Source organism: Tiliqua scincoides, chromosome 4, assembly GCF_035046505.1.
Source record: "Tiliqua scincoides isolate rTilSci1 chromosome 4, rTilSci1.hap2, whole genome shotgun sequence".
Lineage (NCBI taxonomy): Eukaryota > Metazoa > Chordata > Lepidosauria > Squamata > Scincidae > Tiliqua > Tiliqua scincoides.
In genome coordinates, this window is record NC_089824.1 from 73,741,179 (window position 1) to 73,754,767 (window position 13,589).

Sequence of the window (13,589 nt, forward strand, 5' to 3'; positions counted from 1 at the left end):
CAAATGAAACCATGTACAAAACTTCATTAAAGATTTACAGCGTCAGATCATTACTGTTTTATGACTTTAAAATGAGAGACTTAAGACAAAAGCTCAACATCCTTAAACTTCATTTCCATTAAATCTCTAATAAATACCATCTGGTGTGTACTTTGGGGATATAATACCCGTCAAAAACTCGGCCATATTATGAGAACCAGCACCAAGTTTATCTGAAATGCATATTTGAACAGATGTGTTTAAATTACATCTCCTTCTATGCACATGCAGAAATTCAGAGCAAGCATGTGTTGATTTAAAATGCATAAAAAAGGGATTTGGAGATGCATCAGAAGTGAATGGCATCTCGATGGATCAAGGCTCGCATTACTAAAGGTCATTACTAAAACTAAGGTTTGCATTTATTAAGGGTTGCATCAGGGAAATGATCATGAGAAGCGGTTTAACATTTGCTGCTTGACAGCATGCAGTGCAAGATCAGTGCGAGCTGTCATCTAATTTTATATAAACTCTCCATGTTCAGCATTAAGACTTTTGGCATAATCACAAAATACTGTCCATAAGATTCAATAATAAGAGACAGTACTGCTCGCTGATTTTCCTGAAAACACTCATTGGCTACATTAGTATGGCTTTAAAAAAACGCATTCCTTATAAGGTATATGAATAGTGATGAATTGGACGATGGTCTTCAACATTTAAACCATTCTTTCTTAATACTGACGTGAAGGCCACCTTTATAAAATAGCTTGTTCAGTGAGAAAATTGTAATTACTATAGTTTGGATGGTATAATTCACATATCTGACTGAGGTCTGATTTAGAAATATGTTTTAGGTCAAAAAAAAGTACCCCTGTAAACAATTATATATATATGCACAATTCCCTATACAAAGTGAGTTCTTGTAAATACAATCACTAATGCATAACTGTGTGTGCGTAAATACAGAGAGACACATGCAAACATACATATACACATGGATATATCATGTCGAATCTACTTTAGCCCTTCCTTCCACTGAAATCAATGAAGCTTAAATATGCGCAACAGTGGAATTTAGGTACAATCACCTTTCTTCAGACTGCATATTAAGTTGGCAACGAAAAGCATATTTGCTTTTGAAAATGGTTAGCATCATAAACAAACTAAGACCTTTTAAAGCCCAGTAAATGCCTCTTGAGAAATACTTTTGAGAAGAGCCAGTAAGAAGAAAAATGATGAAACTGGAAAATGTGGACTAATTTATCAATAATTACATGTGTGTCAGAAGCTATTGAACTTGAAGCGGCACAAGCTCAATCAAAAGCCATTGCCTTGAGGCACAAACTTACCTTTTTTATTGTTCACGTCATTGGAATTCTTTTTAATGGCTTACTACATCTGTAGTTACTTCACAAGTGGGTCATTGTTTTGAAACCTGTTACTAAAACAGCAGCACAGCTAACTATTGGGGGGGGATTAAAGCAAACAGAATAGTTTAAAAAGGTACAGGCCCAGATCATTCAAGGGCATGACTAACTGGAAATTAAATTCATATCAATACACTGGATATAAAATCTCTAGCAGTCAATCTGGGTAGTATTAACTAGTGGTTGGCAGGCACGTTTCACACGTTAGATGAAGTCTCACAAAATGTTCCCATATCAGATAGCTAGATAGAGTTGGTAGAAACTTTTAACATTGGAAAGCGCTTTGGTATGGAGAATGTGCCTTACAACTGCTAAATGGTTATAGGTTGGGCATCCCTTACCTGGAATTCCAAAATACGGAGTATTCTGAAATACAGAACTTTGAGCACCAACATGACTTTTTTTTTTTACCTAAAGAAATAAAATTGCAAACTCTGTTTCATGCACAAAATTTTTTAAAAAAATATTGTATAAAATTACCTTCAGACTATGTGTATAAAGTATATCTGGAGGTATGGGGTAAGGTGCCATCAATATGCTGATGACACCCAGCTCTTTCTCTCCTTTCCTCCTGATTCCAAGGAGGCAGTCAAAGTTCTGGATTGTTGTCTGGAGGTTGTTGGGAGCTGGATGTGTGCGAACAAGTTGAAATTGAATCCTGATAAGACAGAGGTTCTCCTAGTCCAGAAGTCCAAGACCCAGGTATTGAACTATCATCCTGCACTGAACAGGGTTACGCTCCCGCTGAAGGAGCAGGTCTGCAGCTTGGGGGTGCTCCTGAATCCACAGCTGCTCCTGGATTCCCAGGTAGCAGCTGTGGCCAGGGGAGCCTTTGCTGATTCGCCAGCTGCGACCATACCTGGGTTGCTCAGACCTGGCCAATGTGACCCATGCCCCACTGACATCCAGATTAGATTACTGCAACGCGCTCTACATGGGGCTGCCTCTGAAGACAGTCTGGAAACTGCAATTAGTGCAGAACGCAGCTGCCCATGTGGTTGCTGGGGATCACTGGCTTGACTCAGGCTGCTGCTTCAGCAGCTACACTGGCTGCCAGTTCGTTTCTGGGCTGAACTCAAAGTGCTAGTTTTGACTTTTAAAGCCCTATATGGATCGAGTTCAAGATATTTGAGGGACCGCCTCCTTCCATACAACCCAACGTCCTCTCAGGTCATTGGGGGGGGTGCTCTTCTGACTGTGCCACCACCAGCAGAGGTGAGGGGGACAGCGGCAAGAAAGAGGGTCTTCTTGGTGGTTGCTCCCCATATGTGGATTCCCTCCCCCTAGAATTAAAAACAGCTCCCTCTTTAGAGTCCTTTTGGGGGGGTCTATTGTCTCTTGGGATTGCAATATTAGTGATCCAAGCTTTATTTTTCTTTCTGTTAACTACTGTTATATTTGGCATATTGTGCTCTACATACTTACCTGTTCGTAATCAGAAGTCCAGAAGAATCTTTGCTTGGTTATTCTCAGTAATATTATCAGGTTTATCAGGGACAGGAGGTCTGGTCTAGAGGGTAGAGCCTCCGCTTGCCTGAAGATAACATCCGCAGGTCGCCAGTTTGAGGCCACCAGCACCGTGAATGGTGAGACCTTGAAGCAGCTGACAAGCTGAGCTGAGTTATTCCACCTGCTCTTTGGTGTGAGTGAAGAAGCATCTTGGCTGCCCTCCATGTGAGAGATGAAGGAGCTGCTTGTCAGCTTGCATGGGAGGCAATCAGAGGCCAGAATGTGATACCAGATCAAAAAGATCCATCTGAAATGTTGCGGTTCTTGAAAGATAGAACCTTTCTTTGATTGTAAAAATCCCTATGGGCATTTAGAACAGCCTGCCCATGTAAACCGCCTTGAATAAAGTCTGAGGAGAAATCTGACAATCAAGAAAGGTGGTATATAAATACATGTATTATTATTATTATTATTATTATTATTATTATTATTATTATTATTATTATTATTAATTTTGGTGTGAATGTAAATTTTATTGTTTGCAAAGAATCCAGTGAACCATTGCTGCAACTCTATCATGATGTTCTTTATAGTCCATTTAACTATACTAAATTTAACTACTTCCAGGATAGTGTTGTGGTTCTGGTGTTGGATTTAGACTTGGAAGATTCAAGGTTCAAATCCCTATCCAGCCTTGAAGCTTCCTGGGTGACCTTGGACCAGTCACTATTTCTCAGCCTCACCCACCTCACAGAGTTGTTGTGAGGACAAAAGGAAGCAAGGAATCATGCACACCACCCTGAGCTCCTTGGAGAAAGGGCAGTATAAAAAATAAGATAAATAATTTGGGTGATCTTACTTCAGGCACTGACCAGATGTTTCATCTTTTATCTTACAAAGTTGGCATTTGCTGTTGTCACTAGACTTCTGAATGTTTGATTTGATATTATAAACAAATGTTATAATAAAATAAATAAGTAAATAAATAAATAATAAAAACATTTGTTTCACACTTTTACTTGTGGCATTCTCACACAAAAAGCCTGTAAGGTATTATCTCCATATTGCTTTTGGGAAGCTGAGGCTGAGAGGAAGTTGCTTGCTTAAGGGTCCTTAGTAAATACCTGGCAGAAATAATTTCAAACCTGACATGTTCTGATTTGCAACTCAGTCTCTTAACCACTATGCTACATGAGCTCTCTGGGGAGATCAGATTAATGCTGGGACTTGTGGATGTTGTCTTCTGTCCAAGTTTTATTTTTGTTTCTGCAGTTATTATTTTGTGTTGCGGTTTTGTGGTAGTGCTGGTGAACTACGCTCCATATGGCATTTCCAGTCTATCTCCTGATGATGCACTGGGTGCTACCACTGTCACTGGTAATGAGAGTCAAAGGTCTGTAGGCATGGATCTTCAGTTAGTGCCTAACCAGAATGAACCTGATACCACTGTTCATTTCTGTGGAAATGTTTACATTTACCTGTTCTGCTATTGAGTAGTTGTTTTACTGTGTATGTTTCATTCTGATTGGTAGTTTTCTTTTTAAAATTTTGTTAGCCACTTAAAGGCTGCAATTCTATGTACACTTACCTATGAGTAAGTCCCCATGAATTCAATGAGACTTTTTTTAGCAGACATGCATAGGATTTGCTGTACATTTTTAAGAATTCTTGAGTTTCAGAGGAGGGAATTATGGACTAAATTTTTGCTTTCTATTTGCTGTCACTGTAACCTTAATAACTGCAAAACTCTTGCTATTGACCCAGTAAAAGAAATTCAAGCACCCAATGAACTTTTTATCCTCATGCATTATCTTTGCACACTACATTCAGGCTGTTGGAAACTTAAGCTAGTACACACGCTCATGCACTGCAAACTGGAGAGGAAGGGGACCAGTTACATTGCTCATCTTCTGCCAACTTAGAAAGTTATTTAGTCCTTCTGTGGGACTTTCTCCATAGAAAAGAAATCTAAAGAGACTAGCCACCATCACTCATCCACCAAATACAGGGGATCTTGGCTTCCCACTTTCAAAATCCTCCAATTTTAGATCAGGAAATTCAAAATTTAGCAGCAAATTCAGGAAATTTAGCAGCTGAATAGGAGCAGCTGCTAAATTTTTCACACTGACTTTTTACTTAGCCAATTTTACTAGTCTTTTTAAAAAGTTCAATTATTAATGTGACTTAAACATACAGTACAATCATATGCATATATACTCAAATGCAAACTCCATCAAATTTAATGGAATTTACTCCCAGCTAAGGGTGTATAGGATTGCAGACTATGTCAGTGGCTTTCTTGTAAATTTAGGGAATGCTTTTCAAATGAACTTGTCTACTGAGGAAGCACTGTGCATGACAGAAGACTATGTAACACGTTCAAAGGCACACATTAGTTCACTGATGTGAACTCAGAGTGCACTTTAAAACATGCACTCTTCAGCAGCTGCACATTGCAAGGGAAGTGTGACAGAATTAGGCAAACTACCCTTCAGGTAGGATGCTTGTCTTCATTACTGAGGAATTCTAAATAAGTGTTCAAGGAATTCCAAAGCCCCCCAAACAAAGTTACAAGACCATTGAGTTTAAAAAGTATTCAACACACTATTCAAATTACAGTGGGCCCTCAGCATCCAAGGGGAATCCATTCTAGGACCCTTGCGGATACCAAATTTCATGGAAAATGAAATCCATGGTGGGGAGGTGTGCCACCTCAATTACTTACCTGGGAGCCACAGCTGGCCCTCTGAAGACATGCAGCCTCCCCAGAAGCCTCCTAGGTGTGACTGGAAGGCTGTTGAGAGCTAAATAATAATAATACAGGTATTTATATAATGCCTTTCTAGGTCCTCAGATTTCTCCTCAGACTTTATTCAAGGCGGTTTACATAGGCAGGCTAATTTAAATCCCTGTAGGGATTTTTACAATTTAAAGAAGGCTCTATCTTTCAAGAGCCACAACCATTCAGATGTTTCGTTCTTGATCTGGCCGCACATTCTGGCCTCCATCCTCCCACGCTCAGAGCAGATGGAATAACTCGACTCAGCTTCAAGGTTGCACGGTGCCAGTGGCCTCGAACTGGCGACCTACGGATGTTATCTTCAGGCAAACGGAGGCTCAACCCTCTAGACCAGACCTCCTGCCCTCCTGCTCCTGAAAATACATTCTCTAACCAAGAGTGAACTTTATGCAGAAACTAAGCAAAGTACACCTTGTATTTTCCATGGAGTTATAAACTAGTTCCCTCTAAGTATGAAGCTACACAATAAATGACAAGTATGAATGGAATGAAGAAGTGGATGTCTGGTAGCTTTAGAAGCAACACATAAAATCATTTGAGAGTGTTTCCATGTAAGGTTCAAAAAAGAAGGTGCACTAAAAGACTAATGGCTGAACTGACAAGCTGGTTGCTAGCAGAAGCCGCATGAGTTGTTTTCTTAATGACTGAAATAAATAGTATAGGTGAAGTTGTCCACTTCATGGAGATAATGCCCCAGGATACTGTCCAAGAGATCTAAAAATGACTACTCTTCTTAAAACTTAGAAGACACAAAGGTTTTCTAAGGCAACAAATGCTATAAATTGAATTTCTTGCTAGACAAAAAAATGTTATTTTTCCAGACATCAGTGGCTGAGTCTTCAAAATGAAAGACCTTTTTTCTTTTTTCTTTAACATGCTGAAGGTCATTGAAATGCTTTGAAGTTAAAATCTTAAAGAGTGAGGAATGTGAGAGTCTGTGGGATAAAAATATTACAGAAGTTAGAATATCTAGATTAGTAACAGCAACAAATCAACCAGGGCCAAAAACGGAAAGATCCAAGAACTGTCTACATGGTTTATTATCTGGAAACGTGACATGATGTATGATACTAGAAGACTTCAAGAAGTTCATCTCATGTAATCTTTTAAATATAGCTTGAAAAATGAAGCTAAAAAATCAGTACTTCAATTTCCCCCCTTAGCTTATGATTCTGCTACTTTTAAACAATGAATGCTTAGGAATCAGTGAGCAATGAAGGTTCTATGCTCTGAACTGTCCCAGTAATGGTCTGGGCTACATGTGCAATCTGCTGCTGCTCAGCACTTTAGAATGCATTCCCCAACTCTGTCATCTTTCTCAGCAGGTACAGACTGAAAGGTATGCAGGGGCTGGGGAAGAGTCCTCCATAAAACATAAACACAGGAAGCTTTGTGTAGCCAAATGCCCTTCACTGTGTTGCTCCAAGGAACATACAGTGGCCAGTATCAAAGATCCTCATTTAAATCAATGTTTGATTGTAAATCAATTGGGAATACCGTGCACAGTTCTGGGTGCCCCATCTCAAGAATGTGGTAACAAAAGCGAGCAAAGGGTTGGGACATCTTCTTTACAGGGAAAGGCAAAATGTTTGGGTCTTTCTTAAAGTTTCTTTGAAAAAAATTAAGATTGTGGTCATGATATAGGTTTAGAAAATGATACACACAGTAGAGAAAGTAGACAGAGGAAATATTCACACCTCTTTCATAACACTACATTGGGGTTACACATTTAACGTGATTTGTAGTAGGTTCAGGGCAAACAAAATAAAGTAGTTCTTCACCCAACACACAAATAATTTTTTAATTCAGTTTCACAATATTGTCATTGCCATGGACCTAGTTGTTGGCATCCTTCAGTCTCGGAAGACCATGGTGTCACACTCTGAATGGTGGCTCTGGAACAGAGTGTCCTCTGCAGTGCGCGAAGCCTGGGTAAAGTAGGTATGGCAGATAGGCTGTTACCCAGGCAGCAAATCCCCCCTCTCCACTTCGCTGAAATGGTCCAATGGAAAGGCAGAGGCCAATACGGTTGGTTCCAGCAGTATCGCAGGAGTTGCCAGAACGTGACTGTGTTCAGCCATGAACTGCCTCAGGGACTCCGGCTCCGGATTTTGCCTCGAGGTTGACTCCTGAAGCCTTTTCCATAACTGGATGTAGCCACAAGGCAATGGAGGTTTGGGATCAGAGTGGAGGTTTGGGATCATGGACCTAACTGGTTTTAAAAGATGATTAGACTTAGCTTATGAAGCTAAGGCTGCAATCCTAACCTCACTTTCCTGGGAGTAAGTCCCATTGAACACAATAGGACTTACTTCTGAGTAGATCTCCTTAGGGCTGCGCTCTAAGTCATAACGGATAGGTCTGTCAATAGCTATTAAGCATGATAGTTAAATGGAACCTGAAATTCAGAGGCAGAACAATTATGAAAACCAGTTGCTGGGGATTGGAAACAGCAGCAGGAGGAGGCTGTTGCTTTCATACTCTGCTTTGCCACGTATTAAACTGAAAAAAACCCCTACACATTATGATCTCACCTGGTTTCAATATTAGTGCTGTTGCTTGCTGATGACAGCATTTACAGCACAATTTACTCAGAAGTAAGAACCATTAAATTCAATGGAACCCACTCCCAGGTAAGTATGTATAGGACTGCAGTTTGACAATATTAAGCCTAAAATTATGAGCAAAAACCTTATGTATGTTCCTTACATTGTACGGCACATTACTTGGCTATGCTGTACATTAAGAGACCTTTCCCCTGCCCATTGTTCATCACAACTTTAGAACTGAACGACCATTCCATTAAACAACACCATCAGCAACTCTTGTTTGAACGGCAAGGGCATGGAAAGAAATGTTAACAGGGACTGTCCTGCAACAGTGAAAATCCTTTCAATGGGAGGTTCGCCTGAAACCTAGAATGAGTATTTCACGGCAAAGTAAAGACTGTTCTTTTTGGGCTGGCATTTGCAAACCTTCAACACAGGCCAACACACACACACACACACACACACACACACACACAAATAAATGAGACCCTGAAAATTTTCATCAAGCTTTTAAAATGATAATTCTGCTTCTGTAAATGCATGAGCTATCAGAAGAGCCATATTTTAAAATCAATTAAAATCCTTCATTTGAAAGGCATTACAAGTGGGTCAATGATCTGTAAATGATGAAGGATCAGCAAAAGGATGACAATTAATCTGAGGGTGCGTGTCAAAAATTGTTTCTGCTAATAGTACTTAGAATATGCTACCAGACACTGACTAGCTACTCCACCACTACCTCCCCCTCCTGACATGGAATGAAGCACCCACAGTGGTCTGCTGAGACATAGCAGATCATATTGCCATTTCCATCTCAGGTACCCAGTAGTGGGGCACTTTCTTTCCCAGTAGGTCCAACCCAAATCAGGTGTGTTGTGTGATGGTGCCCATAATTCACCATTTCACACATCCCTTTAAATGCTGAATAAGTATGGAGCAAGGGAGGGTTGTGAAGTACTCCTCCCTCATACATCATTTAAAGGGAACGTGCTCATTTTAAGTTTTGTGCAAAGAAGGAACACAGAGAGGAAAGCAGATGATTTGATTCTTGCTAGATTTTAGTGAGCAAGGAGTAGTAGATAAATGTGGTTCACATATGTGGAGGGCTGGAGGGAGGCAGTGGTGGCAGACTTGGGGTAAAGGGCACCCTGAATCTGCTGCCCCCTCACCATCCACCACTAATGCAAGGCCACATCAGGTTGCTTCTTGGCTTGGCTGCCTGTTTCTCAGTATTTTAGCAGGAGTTTAAGGCAGTAGCAGTAATGGGTAAGTGGGAAGGCAAGGTACTAGGAAAAGAAAGCATTTGTCTGCCCTCCTTACTAGTCTGTGATTGCTCTGGTCCACATATATCATCTTGTCTACATGCAATAACTACATATGCCAGCGCCTTTTTGGTTGTTTCAAAATGAGTGATTTATGCGAGACATTTACAAATGAACAATACTGAAAAGTGGCATAAACTGACAGAGGAATGCCTGATTTCAGATTCAGTCCTTTACATTAAATGTCTGGTTGTGTCAGCTTAAAAACAGATAAATACAATTTCTCTGCAATCACAGGGATGAGCAATAAGTAGAAAAGCAATTACATAAGTTCAGTCCACTGTGTTGATGCAAATCTTTAAAGAAGTGAAAACATGGACTTTAGATATAACTGGCAGTTCAAAATGTTTTTCCATGGTGGTCCTCAATGCCATTAAGTCCCCATTGTGAGCTATTGACCAATGCTCATGCTTGAATTCCATCCATTATAGCCAGGTGGAGGGAGAAGGAAAACTTAGCAACTACTACTGAAACAGCCCCATAGATATTCTGTTAATACAAAGTACTACTGGTAGAGATTGAAAGCATCTGCTCTCATGTTTTACTTTTGCAATGTCTGTGATGAGATGTCTATATGGGAAAGGCTATATAGGAAGGTTATTGTTGGCTGCTTCTAGGAGATGAGACACTACAAATAAAGACCTCCTAATATAGCAGTAAAAATAAATGAGCTTTACAGATGTGAACATACTCAAATATCCAAAATTTCCTCTTTCCTCCCACAGTTCAACTGCTCTGATTCTGCATGTTGGAAACAATACCTCATGCTCTCTGGAAATTGTTAGCTACTCAGACACACTAGAAACAGGGTAGGATTTTAAAACATATTAATGAAAATATTTCTATTTTAAAAATATGATTACCAAGCTTTTACCAGTTTAAAACAACAAAAATAAATAAATAAATAAAAGCAAATTGAGATTTATATGATTGATGCATACCCTGAAACTGTCAAATTTGAATATTAAGTAATTACATGCATACTTTGTGCTATGACTGAATGATGGAATATATTTCAATACAAACGAATGTGTGAGCATGCTCAACAGTTTTGCTAGGGTACCTGACAGCAAAATGCTGTTATAACAATAGCTGCCAACTTTCAATGCTGAAATGGTTAATGAGTCAGCTTTTAATTTAGAACCTATGCAGTTCTCAAGTACGCAGTGTAAATTAAAAATAATGGACATGGATACTTCACTTGAATTCAGAACTGCCAATCATGCCATAATATTATAATGGAGATAAATGACTTTCCTAATCAAACTAAATACAAATTAAGAGAGCCAGTGTGGTGTAGTGGTTCGAGTGCTAGACTAGAACTGGGGAGACCACAGCTGAATTCTCACTCATCCTTAAGGCTCACTGGGTGATCTTGAGCTAGACACTATTGCCCAGCCTAAGCTAGATTGCAGGGTTGTTGTGAAGATAACCCATGTTCCTTGGATGAAAGGCAGGATAGAAATCTTGAATAATAATGCTGTAAAGTGACCCTCACCCATCTCAGGGCCCAATCCTATCCAAGTTTCCAGGACTGGTGCAGTGGTGACAGTGGGATGTGAGCTGCATCCTTTAGTAGAGAGGCTGTCGCAGAAGCCTCCTCAAGGTAAGGGAACATTTGTTCCCTTATCTCCAGGCTGCACTGCATCTGCACCAGTGCTGGAAAGTTGGATAGGATTGGGCCCTCAATCTCTTTAACTACCTCAGGGTTGTTGTGAGAACAAAAGGGGGGATTACCATGTACACTGCCTTGAGCTCCTTGGAGGAAAAGCAGTATAAAAATGTAATAATTGGAAATTCAAAAATAGTGCAGTATCACTCCTGCTCCTTTGCTTACTGTTTTCAACTAAAGTGGTGTCTGAATTTACTTGGAGTGATGGGAGGAAAGCATGGCTGCATGTGGGGTTTATTATCCAAGGAAGTGCTTACACTGGCTACTTTCTAGGGATGGATCCATCTACTACAGAACCTACCTGCAGGAGCTCTGGGGCAGGGTATGCCCAGTGCTCACAGCTGCAATGAGGAATAATCTCTCAAACAAGGTTTTGTGTCATAGCATAAAAGTTTTCTTGTTTTTAAAAGATTAGTTAAAGAAATTTAAAATATTACTATAATTCTATCTCAAAATTGATTCTGGTTTGATTTATGCAACTGTTTTTTTCTACTTTTTTCTAACTGATGTTTTTGCAGAATTTTAAAATAATTTAATAAATTTTAGATATATTGCATTTTCTTATAAGTCTTCCTGCAACACTTATAAGTGTTCCTGGCTATTGTTCCTCACTATAGAAAATGGCTATTGTTTTATGAACACACTTTAAATCCTGAGATCTGTTTCTCTGTTTCTCTTTATCAATGAGAAAGGAGTATAGGGGAAGATATGGATCCCTATACATTTTTCAGCAGCGTTGTTGTGGGTGACGTCATCCAGTGTGGAGCTTGGCAACCTAGAAGTTTATCATGTCACATGTCACTTCTGGGTTGCTGAGCATTCATTGACTGAGGGAGGAGAAGCCAACTGTGGTGCACCAGGTGCAGGGGTGCATTGGCTCCAGCCACAGCGAACGTCACTGGCTCTCCTGCCTGCTGCAATTTGGCAACAACCAAGCCTCCTGCTGGCTGGATTGCAGTATGTCTGAGGATGGTGTGAGTGGGGCCAGGAACAAAGCTGGCAGCATGCTCTAATGGCTGGGTGGGACGCACCCCTTGCTTGCCGTGGCTACATCACTGACATTTATAAAATCTAAACTCACAGTCATATCCAAAGAAAACTAGCCATAAGTGCTGCTGAAATCATCAACAAATGTTAGTTTTGCCTAACTACAGTCTCATCAATTTCAGCTGATACAACCCAGAAAGCTAACAAAACTACACAAAGATAGAAATATATAAATTAAAATAAACATTATAAAATAAACTTATAAAAAGGCAGTTATTCTAGTTATTCAAGGTCAATCAGTACAATTTTCAGCAAAAATAGTCTTCACAGAGTTCTTAATACTCAATGGAGATGTTCAGTGTTTAAACTAACTATTGTAGTCTGCTACAAATATTTTTTAGATAAACATACACTTCTTTGTGCATGTCAGAGCCAATGGAACATATTTTAAAATAGACTCCTACTGTTGTCAAAATAATTCATGCCATTTTGGAAAGGGATTTTGAAACATTGCCATAAATTGTCATAATTTGCTCAAGCAAATTTCTAGGATTAACAGACGAAAGTTAAGTTATCCCATATACAAGAAACAGAAAGCAACTTTAGGACAATATTTCCAATTATTGTCGTTTGCACATTTTTTTTTTTCATGCAGCACCAATAATCCTGAAAAGATACATTAAAGAAGATTTCAATGAAGTGCATTATAAAAATTTCACACAGAGTTATTCAGACATAAAAGGAATTTCAAACTGATTACTGACAATTCAAAACTTCATTACGTAAGAAATCAAGGCTATATGTAGTTTATGTATTTTAAGACTACAACAGAAGAATAAATCACTTTAAAGCAACTGTGAAGTCAACTGTGATTCTCTTTTCTACCTCAATTGTTCAATTGCATGTAAGAACAGGTGAACAACAAATTCCAAACACCGAAAACATGTTAATGACTTACTTTTCCTGAAGGTAATCCACCACCCTTTCAAAGTCTGCCACACAGTATTCCCTCTTCATGTCCATGAGTATACTATCAGAGGCAGTTTGGACTGGCACATGAAGGAAAGCATAGACTCTTGGATGATTGAGAATTTTTGCCATTTCCTAGAATATTAAAAATATATATACATATATATTACCACATCCTCAAATGGATAGTGTTTGCTTTCATGCATTACCAATGCACATTAAACATGTAAATGTCACTCTTATTAACCAAAATAACTCCATGCCATATACTTACTTAACAGCAGATCGCTGTTATAATTTTAGAAAATACAATAAGTTTCTGGGATAACATAAAGTACATACTTTAAAACACGGGTGATAAGCTCATTTCATTCAGAGTGCCAAGGTTAGCATCTATGGCTCCTGCTGAGGGTTGGAAGTGATGTCATTAAG

General features: G+C 39.3%; 1 protein-coding gene across 3 annotated transcripts in view; it reads right to left on the reverse strand.

Moving 5' to 3' along the window:
- The window catches only part of CDKAL1 (CDK5 regulatory subunit associated protein 1 like 1), a 340,298-nt gene that overhangs the window by 99,756 nt on the left and 226,953 nt on the right, over window positions 1-13,589 (reverse strand). For all 3 annotated transcript variants that reach the window (XM_066624923.1, XM_066624921.1, XM_066624922.1), the window contains exon 11: window positions 13,147-13,292. In XM_066624923.1, the coding sequence (XP_066481020.1) occupies window positions 13,147-13,292 (146 nt within the window). The remainder of the gene's footprint in view (window positions 1-13,146; window positions 13,293-13,589) is intronic.